Source organism: Anolis sagrei, chromosome 13, assembly GCF_037176765.1.
Source record: "Anolis sagrei isolate rAnoSag1 chromosome 13, rAnoSag1.mat, whole genome shotgun sequence".
NCBI lineage: Eukaryota > Metazoa > Chordata > Lepidosauria > Squamata > Dactyloidae > Anolis > Anolis sagrei.
The window spans coordinates 14900070-14915728 of NC_090033.1; the positions used below are offsets into that span (position 1 = coordinate 14900070).

The 15659-nt window shown below is 44.5% G+C and overlaps 1 protein-coding gene across 2 annotated transcripts in view; it reads right to left on the reverse strand.

Moving 5' to 3' along the window:
- AJAP1 (adherens junctions associated protein 1) overlaps positions 1-15659 on the reverse strand; it is a 242807-nt gene that overhangs the window by 142800 nt on the left and 84348 nt on the right. For both annotated transcript variants that reach the window (XM_067472814.1, XM_067472813.1), the window contains exon 2: positions 14856-15574. In XM_067472814.1, coding sequence (XP_067328915.1) covers positions 14856-15574 — 719 coding nt within the window. The remainder of the gene's footprint in view (positions 1-14855; positions 15575-15659) is intronic.

A 15659-nucleotide genomic window follows, 5' to 3' on the forward strand; every position in this document is an offset into this window, starting at 1 on the left:
ATAGACCTTGACATTTGGGATTTGTACTTACTGGGATTTATAGTTCACCTACAATCAAAGAGCATTCTAAACTCCACCAATGATGGAATTGAACCAAACATGGCATACGGGACTTCCATGACCAACAGAACACACTGGAAGGGTTGGGTGGGCATTGACCTTGAGTTTGGGAGTTGTAGTTCACCTACATCCAGAGAGAACTGTGGACTCAAACAATGATGGATCTGGACCAAACTTGGCACGAATATTCCATATGCCCAAATAGGAACACAGATGGAGTTTGGAGGAAATAGACCTTGACATTTGGGATTTGTAGTTACTTGGATTTATAGTTCACTACAATTAAAGAGCATTCTGAAACCCACAAACGACAGAAATGGGGCAAACTTCCCACACAGAACCCCCATGACCAACAGAAAATATTTAAGGCCATCCAGTCCAACTCTCTTCACCAGGGCAAGAAAATGGAATCAGAGCCCTCCTGACAAAGAGCCATCCAGTCATCAATATATAGATAGATAGATAGATAGATAGATAGATATGATTCACTCTCTCACACACAAATATAGTATCATAGATTTGAAAGAGACCCTTAAAGAAGGACAACGATACGTTGCATGTTCCAGGGTGGGCAAACCACGTCAACACTGACAAAGAAACAACAAGAAATACTGTTTACCCACAAGCATAAAGGAATTACATAGATTAGAAACCAACACTTTCTCATTACTTTATTTTCCAGATCACCAAACTGGGCCACCGCAACGCGTGGCAGGGGACAGCTAGTTTTTATTTATATAGATATAATTCAATAAAAAAACTAGGGTTGAGGTGATGGATACTCCAAGGTGGACCACACATTGATTAACAGGTGATGGCTATCAAATCCATAGAGCCTTACTATCTACAGTCCAGCAAATGAACTCCAGCGGTCTCTTTCTAATGCCACCAAGACGGAAAGGAATCTGCCCAAGGCCAAGCAAGGAGCAGTGGTCATCTGATAACGGTTCAAAGAGCTGGATATTCCCTGTCGTGACTCCATCCTGTCAGATATCATTACTGAACAGCAGGCTTATCCTCCGCACAAACCTGCACCTCAGGGTGAAGAAGTAATGAATAGCCACTGGAGGGATCTGCCTGGAAAACACCAGCAAGCCAGACTCTCAGGGCATTTAGTGCTTTGACCAAACAACGAAAGGAACCACGTTGCCAATCCCCTGGAAAGCGAATAAGGAGAAACAAGAAGAGCCAGGATTCCATGTTTAATTTCCTGAGACTTTTTTGGGGGGAGAAAGAAACATGGAACAGCTTATCAATTTGTGGTGCCATTATCAGAGGACAGTGAAAACCGCTTTATCCAGGATATTAATTCTCGAAAAACATTGGAATGGGGGCAATTTCTCCCCAAAACACACAAATCATCACAGAAAGGACAGAGATAGGTTCTTGTGGGTTTTTTTCGGGCTATAGAGCCATGTTCTAGAGGCATTTCTCCTGACGTTTCGCCTGCATCTATGGCAAGCATCCTCAGAGGTTGAGAAGGTCTGTTGGAAGTAGGAAAAATGGGTTTATATATCTGTGGAATGGCTGGGGTGGGGCAAGGAGCTCTTCCCTGCTGCAGTTAGGTGTGAATGTTTACGATCCGGTTTACGATCGACCAGGAGGACCTCTGTCTTGTCAGGATTGATCTTCAGCTTGTTCTTCCTCATCCAGATCGACACAGCGGCCAGGCACTCGTCCAGCACCCAAGAAGCCTCCTTGGAATTAGGTGGAAAAGAGTAGTAGAGTTGTGTGTCATCCGCATAAAGATGGCACCCAACTCCAAAACTCCGGATGACCTCTCCCAGCGGTTTCATGTAGATGTTGAAAAGCATGGGCGACAAAATAGAGCCTTGTGGGACCCCACAGGTCAAAGGCCAGGGGTCAGAGCAGGCGTCTCCCAGCTTCACCATCTGGGTTCGTCCCTCCAGGAAGGACCGGAGCCACGACAAAACCGCGCCCCCAAGGCCCATCCCAGAGAGACGACCCAGAAGGATACCATGATCGATGGTATCGAAAGCCGCTGAGATGTCCAAGAGAACCAACAAGGTCACACTCCCCCTGTCCAGCTCTCTGCGGAGGTCATCCACCAAGGCGACCAAGGCTGTCTCGGTGCCATGGCCAGGCCTGAAACCAGACTGTGACTGATCTAGGTAGTTGGTATCGTCTAGGAAGCCCTGGAGCTGGGAGGCGACCACCCGCTCCAGCACCTTACCCAGAAAAGGGATTACTCAGCACCGTGGAGTCAAGGGAAGCTTTTTTGAGGAGTGGACGAACCACAGCCTGTTTCAGATTGGATGGAAAAATCCCTTGCTCCAACGATGCATTGACAATCAACACAAACCAATAAACCAACCCCTCCCTGGCTGATTTAATGAGCCAAGATGGGCATGGGTCTAGAGGTGAGGTGGTCGCCCTCACAGCCCCAAGAACCTCCTCTACGGTTTCAGGAAGAACAAGCCTAAAAGAATCCCACAAAGATGGACAAGCAGGTGCCTCCGTCACCTCTTCTGAGGTTATAATGAGGATATAATGAACAACACGGTGTAACATTGTGTACCCAAGCCAAGATTACACATCATGTATTATTGATCCGAGTGTGACTCTCATCAAGCATCACCAAAGCAAAGTTACTGTTTATTTTTTTTCCCCAAATATATATATATATATAACAACACCTCGTTTTCTCAGCGAATGACAAACGCTTCTCGCCCTCTCGTATCCAAGCTGCCGAGAGAGACCTCCGAATACTTGGCCTGTCGGGTTCCTTCCCAACAACAGGTTGGTGTTTTCTCGGCAATTTGTGGGTGTGTGGGCAGAAAGCGAGTCGGGGATGAGTTGCTATTAGCAACAGAGCTCCAGAAATTGATGCACCTCTTGGAGGAGCGGTGATAGGGATCCGCAGATGCATCTCAGCAGGAACCAAGAGCGAGTTCTCTCTCCATCCATCTACTCACTGACCCCTTTCCCAGGTCTCAGTTGGGAAGAGTCACTCAAACCAGTAGGAATGTCTTCCTAGAAATATCGGGCAAATTTCGAGATCTGCAACTTAACTATGTAGCCTCTCTTGGCCCAACGTTGGCTCCACAATCCCACCTCAGACACAGACAAAAACATAAAATATTAGACAGTGCACCAATCCCGAGGTTATCATTTAACTACTTCATCTCACTCCCCGAATGCTTGCTTGAAAAGCCACATTTGAAGTTGTTTCCTAAATACCAGGAGGGAGGGGGCCGATCTAATCTTGCTGGGGAGAGATATCCATAGCCAATGAAACAGTCTCCAATGTTGCACCATCTCAAATGCAACTATCTCGAACACAACAGTTTCCAACGTAACAGTTTCCAATGCAACAGTCTCCAACAAAACAATCTTCAATGTAACACAGTCTCCAATGGAACAGTCTCTGACACAACCATCTTCAATGTAACACAGTCTCCAGTGCAACAGTTTCCAACAAAACAATCTTCAATGTAACGCAGTCTCCAATGCAACAGTCTCCGACACAACCATCTTCAATGAAACACAGTCTCCAGTGCAACAGTCTCCAATACAACAGTCTCCGACACAACCATCTCCAATGAAACACAGTCTCCAGTGCAACAGTCTCCAATGCAACAGTCTCCAACACAACCATCTTCAATGTAACGCAGTCTCCAATGCAACAGTCTCCAATGCAACAGTCTCCGACACAACCATCTTCAATGTAACACAGTCTCCCACACAACAGTTTCCGACACAACAATCTTCAATGTAATGCAGTCTCCAATGCAACAGTCTCCGACACAACCATCTTTAATGTAACACAGTCTCCAACACAACAGTTTCCGACACAACAATCTTCAATGTAACACGGTCTCCAATGCAACAATCTCCAATGCAACAGTCTCCAACACAACAATCTTCAGTGTAACACAGTCTCCAACACAACATTTTCCGATACAACAATCTTCAATGTAATGCAGTCTCCAATGCAACAGTCTCCAACAAAACAGTCTCCGACACAACCATCTTCAATGTAACACAGTCTCCAATGCAACAGTCTCCAACGGAACAGTCTCCGACACAACCATCTTCAATGTAACACAGTCTCCAGTGCAACAGTCTCCAACGGAACAGTCTCCGACACAACCATCTTCAATGTAACGCAGTCTCCAATGCAACAGTCTCCAACGGAACAGTCTCCGACACAACCATCTTCAATGTAACACAGTCTCCAGTGCAACAGTCTCCAACGGAACAGTCTCCGACACAACCATCTTCAATGTAACGCAGTCTCCAATGCAACAGTCTCCAACGGAACAGTCTCCGACACAACCATCTTCAATGTAACACAGTCTCCAACGCAACAGTCTCCAACACAACCATCTTCAATGTAACCCAGTCTCCAGTGAAACAGTCTCCAACGCAACAGTCTCCGACACAACCATCTTCAATGTAACACAGTCTCCAGTGCAACAGTCTCCAACGCAACAGTCTCCGACACAACAATCTTCAATGTAATGCAGTCTCCAATGCAACAATCTCCAATGCAACAGTCTCCAACACAACAATCTTCAGTGTAACACAGTCTCCAATACAACAGTCTCCAACAAAACAATCATCAATGTAACACGGTCTCCAATGAAACAGTCGCCAACGCAAGTTTCCAACGCAACAGTCTCTAACGCAATTCTCCAACAAACCAATGCAACAGTCTCCGACACAACAATCTTCACAGTCTCCAATGCAACAGTCTCCAACAAAACAATCTTCAATGCAACAGTCTCCAACGCAACAATCTCCAATGCAACAGTCTCCGACACAACAGTCTTCAATGTAACACAGTCTCCAATGCAACAGTCTCCAACGCAAGTCCCCCAGACACCAGTCTCCAACGCAACAGTCTCCAACAAAACAATCTTCAATGTAACACAGTCTCCAGTACAACAGTCTCCAACACAACAACCTTCAATGCAATGATCTTCAATGTAACACAGTCTCCAATTCAACAGTCTCCAACACAACAACCTTCAATGTAACACAGTCCCCAGTGCAACAATCTTTAATGTAACACAGTCTCCAATACAACAGTCTCCAACACAGCCATCTCCAATGCAACAATCTTCAATGTAACACAGTCTCCAATACAACAGTTTCCAACACAACCTTCAATGTAACACAGTTTCCAATGAAACAGTCTCCAACAAAACAATCTTCAATGTAACACAGTCCCCAATGTAACACAGTCTCCAATGCAACGGTCTCAAACACAACAGTCTTAAATGTAACTCAGCCTCCAAAGCAACGCGATCTCCAATGCAAGAGTCTCTAATGCAACCTTGTATCCCGGCGGATGAGGAACTGCTTCTGGAGCGATTGAGGAGGCGGTGGAGGCGTTGTATGGCCAAGTGGTGGCAAGAGGCCCAGGCGGTGATGAGGAGGAAGAAGGTAAAGAGGGCAAGGAGGGAAGGAGAGCCACCCACGGAGGGAAGAAGGAGAAGCCAATTGAGTGACTATCTGGGACTATCCAGGCGGTGACGAGGTGTCTCTCTCTCTCTTTCACTCACTCTATCTGTGGGAAGGGAGACATCCAGAGTGTATTGTTGAGGCCTTTCTGCTCTGTGTTCCTTTGCTACTTGCGCTGTATATTTGAAATTCAAATATTTTTATTAAAAACCCGCGAAACAGCGAGTCCGCGAAAGTAGCGAGGGAACACCGTATACACGAGTCATTTATTAACATTTGCACACTACATTGCTTTGATGTGATTTTGTCCTATAATGGAGGCCATTTTCACTTGAAAGAAAAGTACCTATTAAGTAAATAAAGTGTATGCAAATGAATATATACTAATAGGGATAGCTTTCCCGGGCAGTCCCTCCACTTATCTTCCTTCCGAGTTGGAAAAGAGGAGCGGATATAAGCCTTCGGGGTGATAGCAAGAGCCATACATCTCTCCTAATGACTAGTTCTATATTCAGAGACAGGAGTCGGTTAATATCAATTCTTGCGGAAGACGGGTCCATTAGAGAAATTAATCTGGGTATAGATTCTGCTGTAACATCCCAAGAATTTCCGTCTCTTTGCCCAGCGAGCCCCGACCAACAATTCGGTGATTTAATTCACTCCGAGTCTAGACGAGAGCTGAACTTTGGGAACGAACGGCAACGAGCGGAGAAAAAAATCTCAAGAAATACGCCGAGCGCTTCGATTTGATTAAACCGATGCATCCCAGATTTGCAAAGCTTTAGAGACAAAACCCCCCTTTAAACCCCCAGAGAACGCCTCGCATCGGAATGAAGGATCAGGGAGAATATTCCAGCTTGTTCAGGAGCTTGAATGGCTTCTCGAAACCGGATATTTAATTCCCTTCTCAACCATAATTGTGTGTCAACACAACCACTCCCATCAAAGGCCTCTTTTCACAAGACAGAAGGAGAAGGGAATCTCCAGCCTGCGATTCAGGACCAAACGTCCCCGACACGAGCGGATAAATGCCAGCAAATGAGACAGGGCGATAAAATGCCAATAATAAATTGATGGCCTGTGACTCGAGGCTGTCTGGGAAACATAATACGCGCAGGAAAAGCACAAGCAAATAGTAAAAGATATATAAAAGGTAATGGCCGGGAATGCCACAGCAATAGCGACAATGCATAATGTTGCAATGACAGAAAAACGTCACCGTAGTGATATAATGCTCGTGAACAGCAACAATGCACAATGCACAAAGTCCTGCTTAGACTACTGCAATGCTCTCTATGTGGGGTTGCCTTTGAAGACTACCCGGAAGCTGCAGCAAGTCCAACGCGCGGCAGCCAGACTACTAATGGGGGCTGGGTACAGGGAGCACACCACTCCGCTGTTACGCCAGCTCCACTGGCTGCCCATTAGCTTCCGAGCACAATTCAAAGTGCTGGTGTTAACCTATAAATCCCTAAACGACTCCGGCCCTGTTTACTAGGCCTGGGTAACAATGGAAAAATTTGTTTCTAAAATCGATTCGTTTTTTGGGGGTTTTTGCGTTTTGTTATTTAAAATAATTACAAAATTTTCCTTTTAAAAAGTTCGATATTTATGAAATTTCGTAAATGTGAAAAAATTACAAAACATTAACGAATCGATTTCTGAAACAATAACGAATCAATTCGTTAATGGCGGACGCGACCGTGAAATACGCTAAAAAACCTCCAAAAACTTCTGAAGCTTCCCTCTCCCTCTGTTGTTGACTGTTGGTGTGATATTATAATTTTTTTTCACTAATTAAACAAAAAACTTGCCCCAGATATGCGGAAATAATAACGAAACGACCTCGGAACAATAACGAAATGAATACAATAACGAAATACGAAGCATTTACAAAATGTGTTTAAAAATTCGTTTTTTTAAAAAATTGCTCCAGAATGGTTCGTTATCGTTTTGTAATTAAAAAAAATAACGAATTATTAACGAATTACGAATTAACGAAACGAAACCGCCCAGCCCTAGTAACCACGGAAAAATTTGTGTCTAAACTCGATTCGAGTGCACAATTTTTCCGAATGAAGCAGGGAGTATTTGAGGACCAGGACATCTGTAGGGAGACCAACGTACTTGTCTATACAACCATTGTCCTCCCAACCCTGCTATACACCTGTGAGACGTGGACTGTCTATAGACATCAACTGACACAGAAATAAAACACTGCCGGAGCTCTGCGAGTGCAGCATTTTTCTGAATGAAGCACAGAGTGTTTGAGGACCAGGACATCCATAGCGAGACCAAGGTGCTTGTTTATAAAACCACTGTCCTCCTAACCCTGTGAGACGTGGACTGTCTAGAGATGTCACATGCAACTCCTGGAACAATTCCATCAGCGCTGCCTCTGAAATATCCTGCATATCTCTTGGGAAGACAAATGGACAAATGTCAGCGTGCTGGAAGAAGCAAAGCCCACCAGCATTGAAGCAATGCTCCTCCGCCATCAACGCCACCGGACTGAATGCCACTTTGTCCGAATGCCCGATTACCGTCTCCCAAAGCAGCTACGCTACTCCAAACTTAAGAACGGAAAACGGAATGCTGGTGGACAGGAAAAGAGATAGAAAGCCAACCTCAAAAATGGTGGCATAGACACCAAGAGAGCCCAGGCCCTTTCTTTCCCCCGTTTCACTGTTTCATTCAACCTTCTCATTTTCTTTCCCCTGTTTCCCTGTATTGTACAACTCTTCCGTTTTCTTTCCCTCGTTTCCCTGTTTTGTTCAACTCTCCCATTTTCATGTTTCATTCAACTCTCCCGTTTCTTTCCCCCATTTCCCTGTTTCATTCAACTCTCCCATTTCTTTCCCCGTTTTCCTGTTTCGTTCAACTCTCCCATTTCTTTCCCCGTTTCCCTGTTTCGTTCAACTCTCCCATTTCTTTCCCCGTTTCCCTGTTTCATTCAACTCTCCCGTTTCTTTCCCCCGTTTCCATGTTTCGTTTAACTCTCCCGTCTCTTTCCCCATTTCCCTGTTTCGTTCAACTCTCCCATTTCTTTCCCCGTTTCCCTGTTTCGTTCAACTCTCCCATTTCTTTCCCCCGTTTCCTTGTTTCATTCAACTCTCCCATTTCTTTCCCCCGTTTCCCAGTTTCGTTCAAATCTCCCATTACTTTCCCTCGTTTTCCTGTTTCCTTCAACTCTCCGTTTCTTTCCCTCGTTTCCCTGTTTCGTTCAACTCTCCCATTTCTTTCCCTGTTTCCCTGTTTCGTTCAACTCTTCAATTCCTTTCCCTCGTTTTCTTGTTTCGTTCAACTCTCCCGTTTCTTTCTCTCGTTTTCTTGTTTCATTCAACTCTATGTTTCTTTCCCCCGTTTCCCTGTTTCGTTCAACTCTCCCATTTCTTTCCCCGTTTCCCTGTTTCATTCAACTCTCCCATTTCTTTCCCCATTTCCCTGTTTCATTCAACTCTCCCATTACTTTCCCTCTTTTTCCTGTTTCGTTCAACCCTACGTTTCTTTCCCCCGTTTCCATGTTTTGTTTAACTCTCCCGTTTCTTTCCCCGTTTCCTTGTTTTGTTCAATTCTCCCGTTACTTTCCCTCGTTTTCCTGTTACCTTCAACTCTGTTTCTTTCCCCCGTTTTCCTGTTTCCTTCAACTCTATGTTTCTTTTCCCCGTTTCCATGTTTTGTTTAACTCTCCAGTTTCCTTCCCCGTTTCCTTGTTTCGTTCAATTCTCCTGTTCCTTTCTCCCGTTTCCTTGTTTTGAGGACCACCAAACTCGATGGAGGGGAAGTCCTGTTCATCGCATTGCCTAAACATTATTGAGCCCCTTTCGGGGAGTTTTAATAAAAAGCTGTAGACAACGTAAAATCCACCAAGTCTGGTCAGCCTTCAGTGCTCATGACGGAGTACTAATTAATCATTTTTACTGGCTTGTCATGAACGTCTTCCACAATTAGCGATCTCATAATCATCAGCATGCAAGAATCAACAATTACCCTTCCGAAAACATTCTGTTCTTGAAACAACCAAGAGTGAGATTCCCTTGAAGAAATACACTGATATCTGAAACACGCTGAGACATGTTTCCATCTCTAATAAATCATCTCTAGCATCCATAACCTTCCTTTGATATGTTCGTCTACTCACGAGCTGACCACGTCTTCTACTCCTGGACTGATATAGAGTGATGCAGATACTAAATCTTTCCAGATATAGAGTGATACTGATACTATATCTTCCTCAATATCCCGACCTATCATGGGAGATATTTGGATGACTCACTTTATGTCCTGGTGTGCTTTGGGGGAGGATGGACCACAGATGATGGGATTTGCAGTAATTTCAATTACTTCAGCTCCCACAGACCACTGTGATGTCCACCACTTGACATCCTGTGTGGTTTGGGGGAGGACTGGCCATAGATGATGGGACTTGCAGTACCTTCACTCACTTTGTGAGACCATTTGGACCAGCATGAATGACGGACCTGGACCAAACTTGACAAACACACCACCCATGAATGACGGACCTGAACCAAACTTGACAAACACAACACCCATGAATGACGGACCTGGACCAAACTTGACAAACAACCCCCATGAATGATGGACATGGACCAAACTTGACAAACACAACACCTATGAATGACGGACCTGGACCAAACTTGACAAAAGTAACCCCCATGAATGACGGACCTGGACCAAACTTGACACACATAACCCCCATGAACCACCTCATGCCCCAGTGAAGTTTGGGGGACAGAACACTGTGATGCCCACCACTTGACATCCTGATGTGGTTTGGGGAAGGACTGGCCATGGATGATGGGACTTGCAGTATCTTCACTCACTCCATGAGACCACTTGGACCAGCATGAATGACAGACCTGGACCAAACTTGACAAGCATAACCCCCATGAATGACGGACCTGGACCAAACTTGACAAGCATAACCCCCATGAATGACGGACCTGGACCAAACTTGACAAACATAACCCCCATGAATGGCGGACCTGGACCAAACTTGACAAACATAACCCCCATGAATGACGGACCTGGACCAAACTTGACACACATAACCCCCATGAATGGCAGACCTGGACCAAACTTGACACACATAACCCCCATGAATGACGGACCTGGACCAAACTTGACAAACATAACCCCCATGAATGACTGACCTGGACCAAACTTGACACACATAACCCCCATGAATGACTGACCTGGACCAAACTTGACACACATAATCCCCATGAATGACGGACCTGGACCAAACTTGACAAACATAACCCCCATGAATGGCGGACCTGGACCAAACTTGACAAACATAACCCCCATGAATGACGGACCTGGACCAAACTTGACACACATAACCCCCATGAATGGCAGACCTGGACCAAACTTGACACACATAACCCCCATGAATGACGGACCTGGACCAAACTTGACAAACATAACCCCCATGAATGGCAGACCTGGACCAAACTTGACACACATAACCCCCATGAATGACAGAACTGGACCAAACTTGACAAACAAAACCCCATGAATGATGGACCTGCACCAAACTTGACAAACATAACCAACATGAATGATGGACGTGGACCAAACTTGACAAACATAACCCCCATGAATGATGGACCTGGACCAAACTTGACAAACGTAACTCCCATGAATGACGGACCTGGACCAAACTTGACAAACGTAACCCCCATGAATGACGGACCTGGACCACCACTTGACATCCTGATGTGGTTTGGGTAAGGACTGACCACGGATGATGGGACTTGCAGTACCTTCACTCACTCCATGAGACCATTGGGACCACCATGAATGATGGACCTGGACCAAACTTGACAAATATAACCCCCATGAACGATGGACCTGGACCAAACTTGACAAACATAACCCCCATGAATGACAGAACTGGACCAAACTTGACAAACTAAACTCCATGAATGATGGACCTGCACCAAACTTGACAAACATAACCCCCATGAATGATGGACGTGGACCAAACTTGACAAACATAACCCCCATGAATGATGGACCTGGACCAAACTTGACAAACGTAACCCCCATGAATGACGGACCTGGACCAAACTTGACACACATAACCCCCATGAACCACCTGATGCCCCAGTGAAGTTTGGGGGACAGACCACTGTGATGCCCACCACTTGACATCCTGATGTGGTTTGGGGAAGGATTGGCCACCAATGATGGGACTTGCAGTATCTTCACTCACTCCATGAGACCACTTGGACCAGCATGAATGACGGACCTGGACCAAACGTGACACACATAACCCCTATGAATGATGGACCTGGACCAAACTTGACACACATAATCCCCATGAACCACCTCACGCCCTGGTGAAGTTTGGAGGAGGGTGGACCATGGACGATGGGATTTGCAGTACCTTAATCTGATAACACTGTGGCCCCAACAAATCACAGACCTGGACCAAACTTGCCACACAGACCCCCCATGACCCACTTTACATCCTGGTGCAGTTTGGGAAAGGATGGACAATGGATGATGGGAGATGCAGTACCTTCACTCACTTCCTGAGACCACTGCGACCCAAAACCAATGATGGATCAGGACCAAATTTATCATATATTCTTTTACATTTATATATTTTGGGTAAAAATTTCATATGAGTACCAAAAAAAAAATCTAGATTTCAATGCAGAAAGTACAAACTATGTATGTAGGGCAGAAAACATTAGACGGATACAGACACCAAACCTTCCCTTGTTTTTATCCTCAAGGTTCAAAGAATATGAGAACTTTTCATCTGTTGGGATAGATTTTCATTCTTTTTTTATATTTATAAACTTTTGTGTGAAAATTTCACGAGCACCAAAAAAAAAAAAAGATCTAGATTTTAGTGTGGAAAAATGTCTGCTGCAAAAAATAGTTTTCTGGGCACCATTTGTATGCAAATAAAAAAAATGTAAAAAAATATTCCCATAATGCAAAAAATCCGAATGTGGTTCTCCATTACTTTTAGATACAATTGAATATTACGAAAAGCACAATGAAAAACAACTGGCGTTACTATTTATAGATGCGGAAAAAGCTTGTGATAAAGTTAACTGGAATTGCTTAAAATTATTACTGCAAGAGATAGATATTGGTTACAATTTTTTGTAGAAAAAAAATTCCCGTAATGCAAAAAATCCAAATGTCATTCTCCGTTGCTTTCAGAAAGATAACTTGTAGGCCTGGGTAACAACGGAAAAATTTGTTTCTAAACTTGTTTCGTTTTTAGGGGGTCCATTGCGTTTTTTAAAAGAATTCCGAATTTTTCTTTTAAAAAATTTCGTTATTTACGAAATTTCATAAATTTCGAATTGATTCGTTAATGGCGGACGCGATTGCGCAATACGCTAAAAAAACCCTCCAAATGGGACAGGGGGAACTTCTGAAGCTTCCCTCTCCCTCTGTTGTTGACTGTTGGTGTGATAATTTAGTTTTTTATCACTGATAAAACAAACAACTATAAAACTTGCACCAGACATACGGAAATAATAACGAAACAATTTCGAAACGATTTCGAAACAATTTCGAACCAATTACGAAACAATTACGAAATGAATTGAAAAATTCGTTTCGATTTTTAGTTGCTCCTGCATGGCTCAATATCGGATCGTAAGCTAATTACGAATTAATAACGAATTACGAAATTAACGAACGAAACCGCCCAGCCCTAATAACTTGATATACCAAGACATTCTCTGAGAAAACCTGTGTGTCCTCTTTGCACCCTCAACATCGGTATGGCCTTAACCAATAAATGTAGAAATAGAAATACACAAAAGGATGGGAATTGTACAGACCCCACAAATGAGTGGAAGATTATTGCCATTCTGGCAAATCTCCATGAGGACCACCCGCGAAAAGTGAAAATCCACGAAGTAGGGATGCTATATATATATATATATATATATACACACACACACACACACACAATCTCACATCAGCAAGTAGCATCTCAAGTGCTGAACAAGTCCTACTTTAGTTTTTGGTGTATATTCATCCGCTGAGTGTATCCTGATACCCTTTTCTTTTTAGGGAGCTTGACGGCACCCCCACCTTTCTTTCCCACGGGTCCCCATTCCTTCCTCCCTCCCTCTTGACCCATCTGCCATTCACCTCTCTAGACCTGTCCATCATCCTTCCCTTCCTTCCCTCCTTTCTTCCCTTCCTTTCAACTCAGAAGAGCTCCCATCTGCATGGGAGAGTGAGGAAGAGGAGGAGGAGGAAGCAGCAGGCGAGGAGGAGGAGTTGGACAAGTGGGGCACCTCCAGGAGGCAGCTTCCCAGGCTGACATCTCCCACGGTGCACGTGGCAACGAGAGACGCAGCTCCAGTGTAAATATATACATTACTATATTTATTGAAAAACCACGAATCAGTGAATCCACAAAAAAGAAAACCGCGAAGTAGCGAGGGAACACTGTTGTAGCGAAATTGCTACTCTATGTTAATTTTTTGGTGTCTAGCTCTATGTTTACATATGGCAGATAGGGAAGAATAGACACAGACAGAGTAGCAACAGCAGAGATAGAATTCATTTGCATATGGAAACCGATTGGTCATATGCAGATTAGCATAGGCCCAGGATTTGAAAAGGTTGCTAGGCCAAAATGACAGTTGGGAAGAGCAGAGCTGAACATTCCAAAGGGGCGGAGCCAAAGTTTAAAAATAGGTAGTTACAGAGTCAAAAGAGAGAGTTAGGAATTGCTGTTTGGGAAGAGAGTTAGGGATTCCTGTTTGTGAGAGACGGTTAGGAACTTCTGTGAGAAAAAAGAGTTAGGAACTCCTGTTAGAAATAAGCAGTTATGAAGATATGTTAAAGACTTCTGATATATAGAAGCAGTTAGTTAAATAGAGCTCAAGTTTCAGGAATAAAAAGAGAGCCAGTGGTGCTTTAGTCAGAAAATAATTTCAGTCAATAGTGTGTAAAGCCAATGTTTGTGAATGTGAAACATTGAAAGTCTATTTCAGAAAAGTAAACCAAGTATATTATACTGACTGTAAGCCTCAAGATTGCAACAAAACACAAATGTAACCACAAGCGTTGGAGCCAGAAGTTATAAATAAACTATGTTACTTAGTTATACAGAAGAGTGTCTCATTGCCTGTACAAAGGTTAAACAGCACACAGAAAGTCCCAGCTAATATAAAAGAAGAAACTAAGAGTTAAGAGGTTTTTCTTAAATAAAGAAATAGTATTTCTCCCTCGTTACAACTGTACATGCAAGGATGGCCTATATTTTTTCTCTCCCAGGACTGACATAGCTAGAAACAGACATTTCACACCCTCAAGGAAGCCCCCATCAAATACCCATCTCAATGTACCTGAATTGTCTCCTGGCATCTTAGGCGGTGGAGCGTCGACCTCTTTCCGGTTGCCGTCGGAAGTGGATGGCGGTCCCATTGTGCTAAGCCCACCCGGGTTGTTCCTGGGGGTGCCAAATCCAGGGCCGGGCCCTTTGGGCTGGACTGTGGTGGAAGCAGTGGTGGTGGTGAACGTGGTGGTGGATGTGGTCGCGGTGGTGGTGGTCCTGGTGGTGCGTTGCAAAACCGAGACGGTGGTGCTCCCATAAATCCCTGGGAAGGTGCTGCTTTCGAGGGGATCCAACGGACTGGTAGATCCCCAGACAATCACCTCCGGCTCCATGGTGGGCTTGCCAATGGCCCGGAGATACCTCCGCCTCCGTTTCAAGGAATCTGTTCTCCCGGATGCCAGCAGGAAAGGTCCCCATTTGGCCAAGGGCAAGCGTTCGGGCCGCCCGCTTTTCCAGAGTAGGTCCGCGGCTTTGTGTAGCCTTTTGGAATGATATGTTTTGGACGGTTGCCCGCTAGATTTTTCTAGAGAGGGTAAGAGATAGTTCCTCGCTTGTTGTCCAGGTCTAAGACTCCACAACGGGCCGTGAGGCAATCCATAGTGGGGCGTGGGTCTTTGCAACAAGGGCGGTCTATGGCCTTGGCCCAAAGAATCACAAGAGGTGAAATCCATGGCAAGTCGGAACATGGCTATTAAAATCCAAGCATGGCTTCGTACAGGATAACCTGACCTGTGGATAGACACACAAACACATTAGACAGAAGCAAACATATTTTAAGGAAGACTAATCTGAGCACCCTTTCCCTCTTCTATCC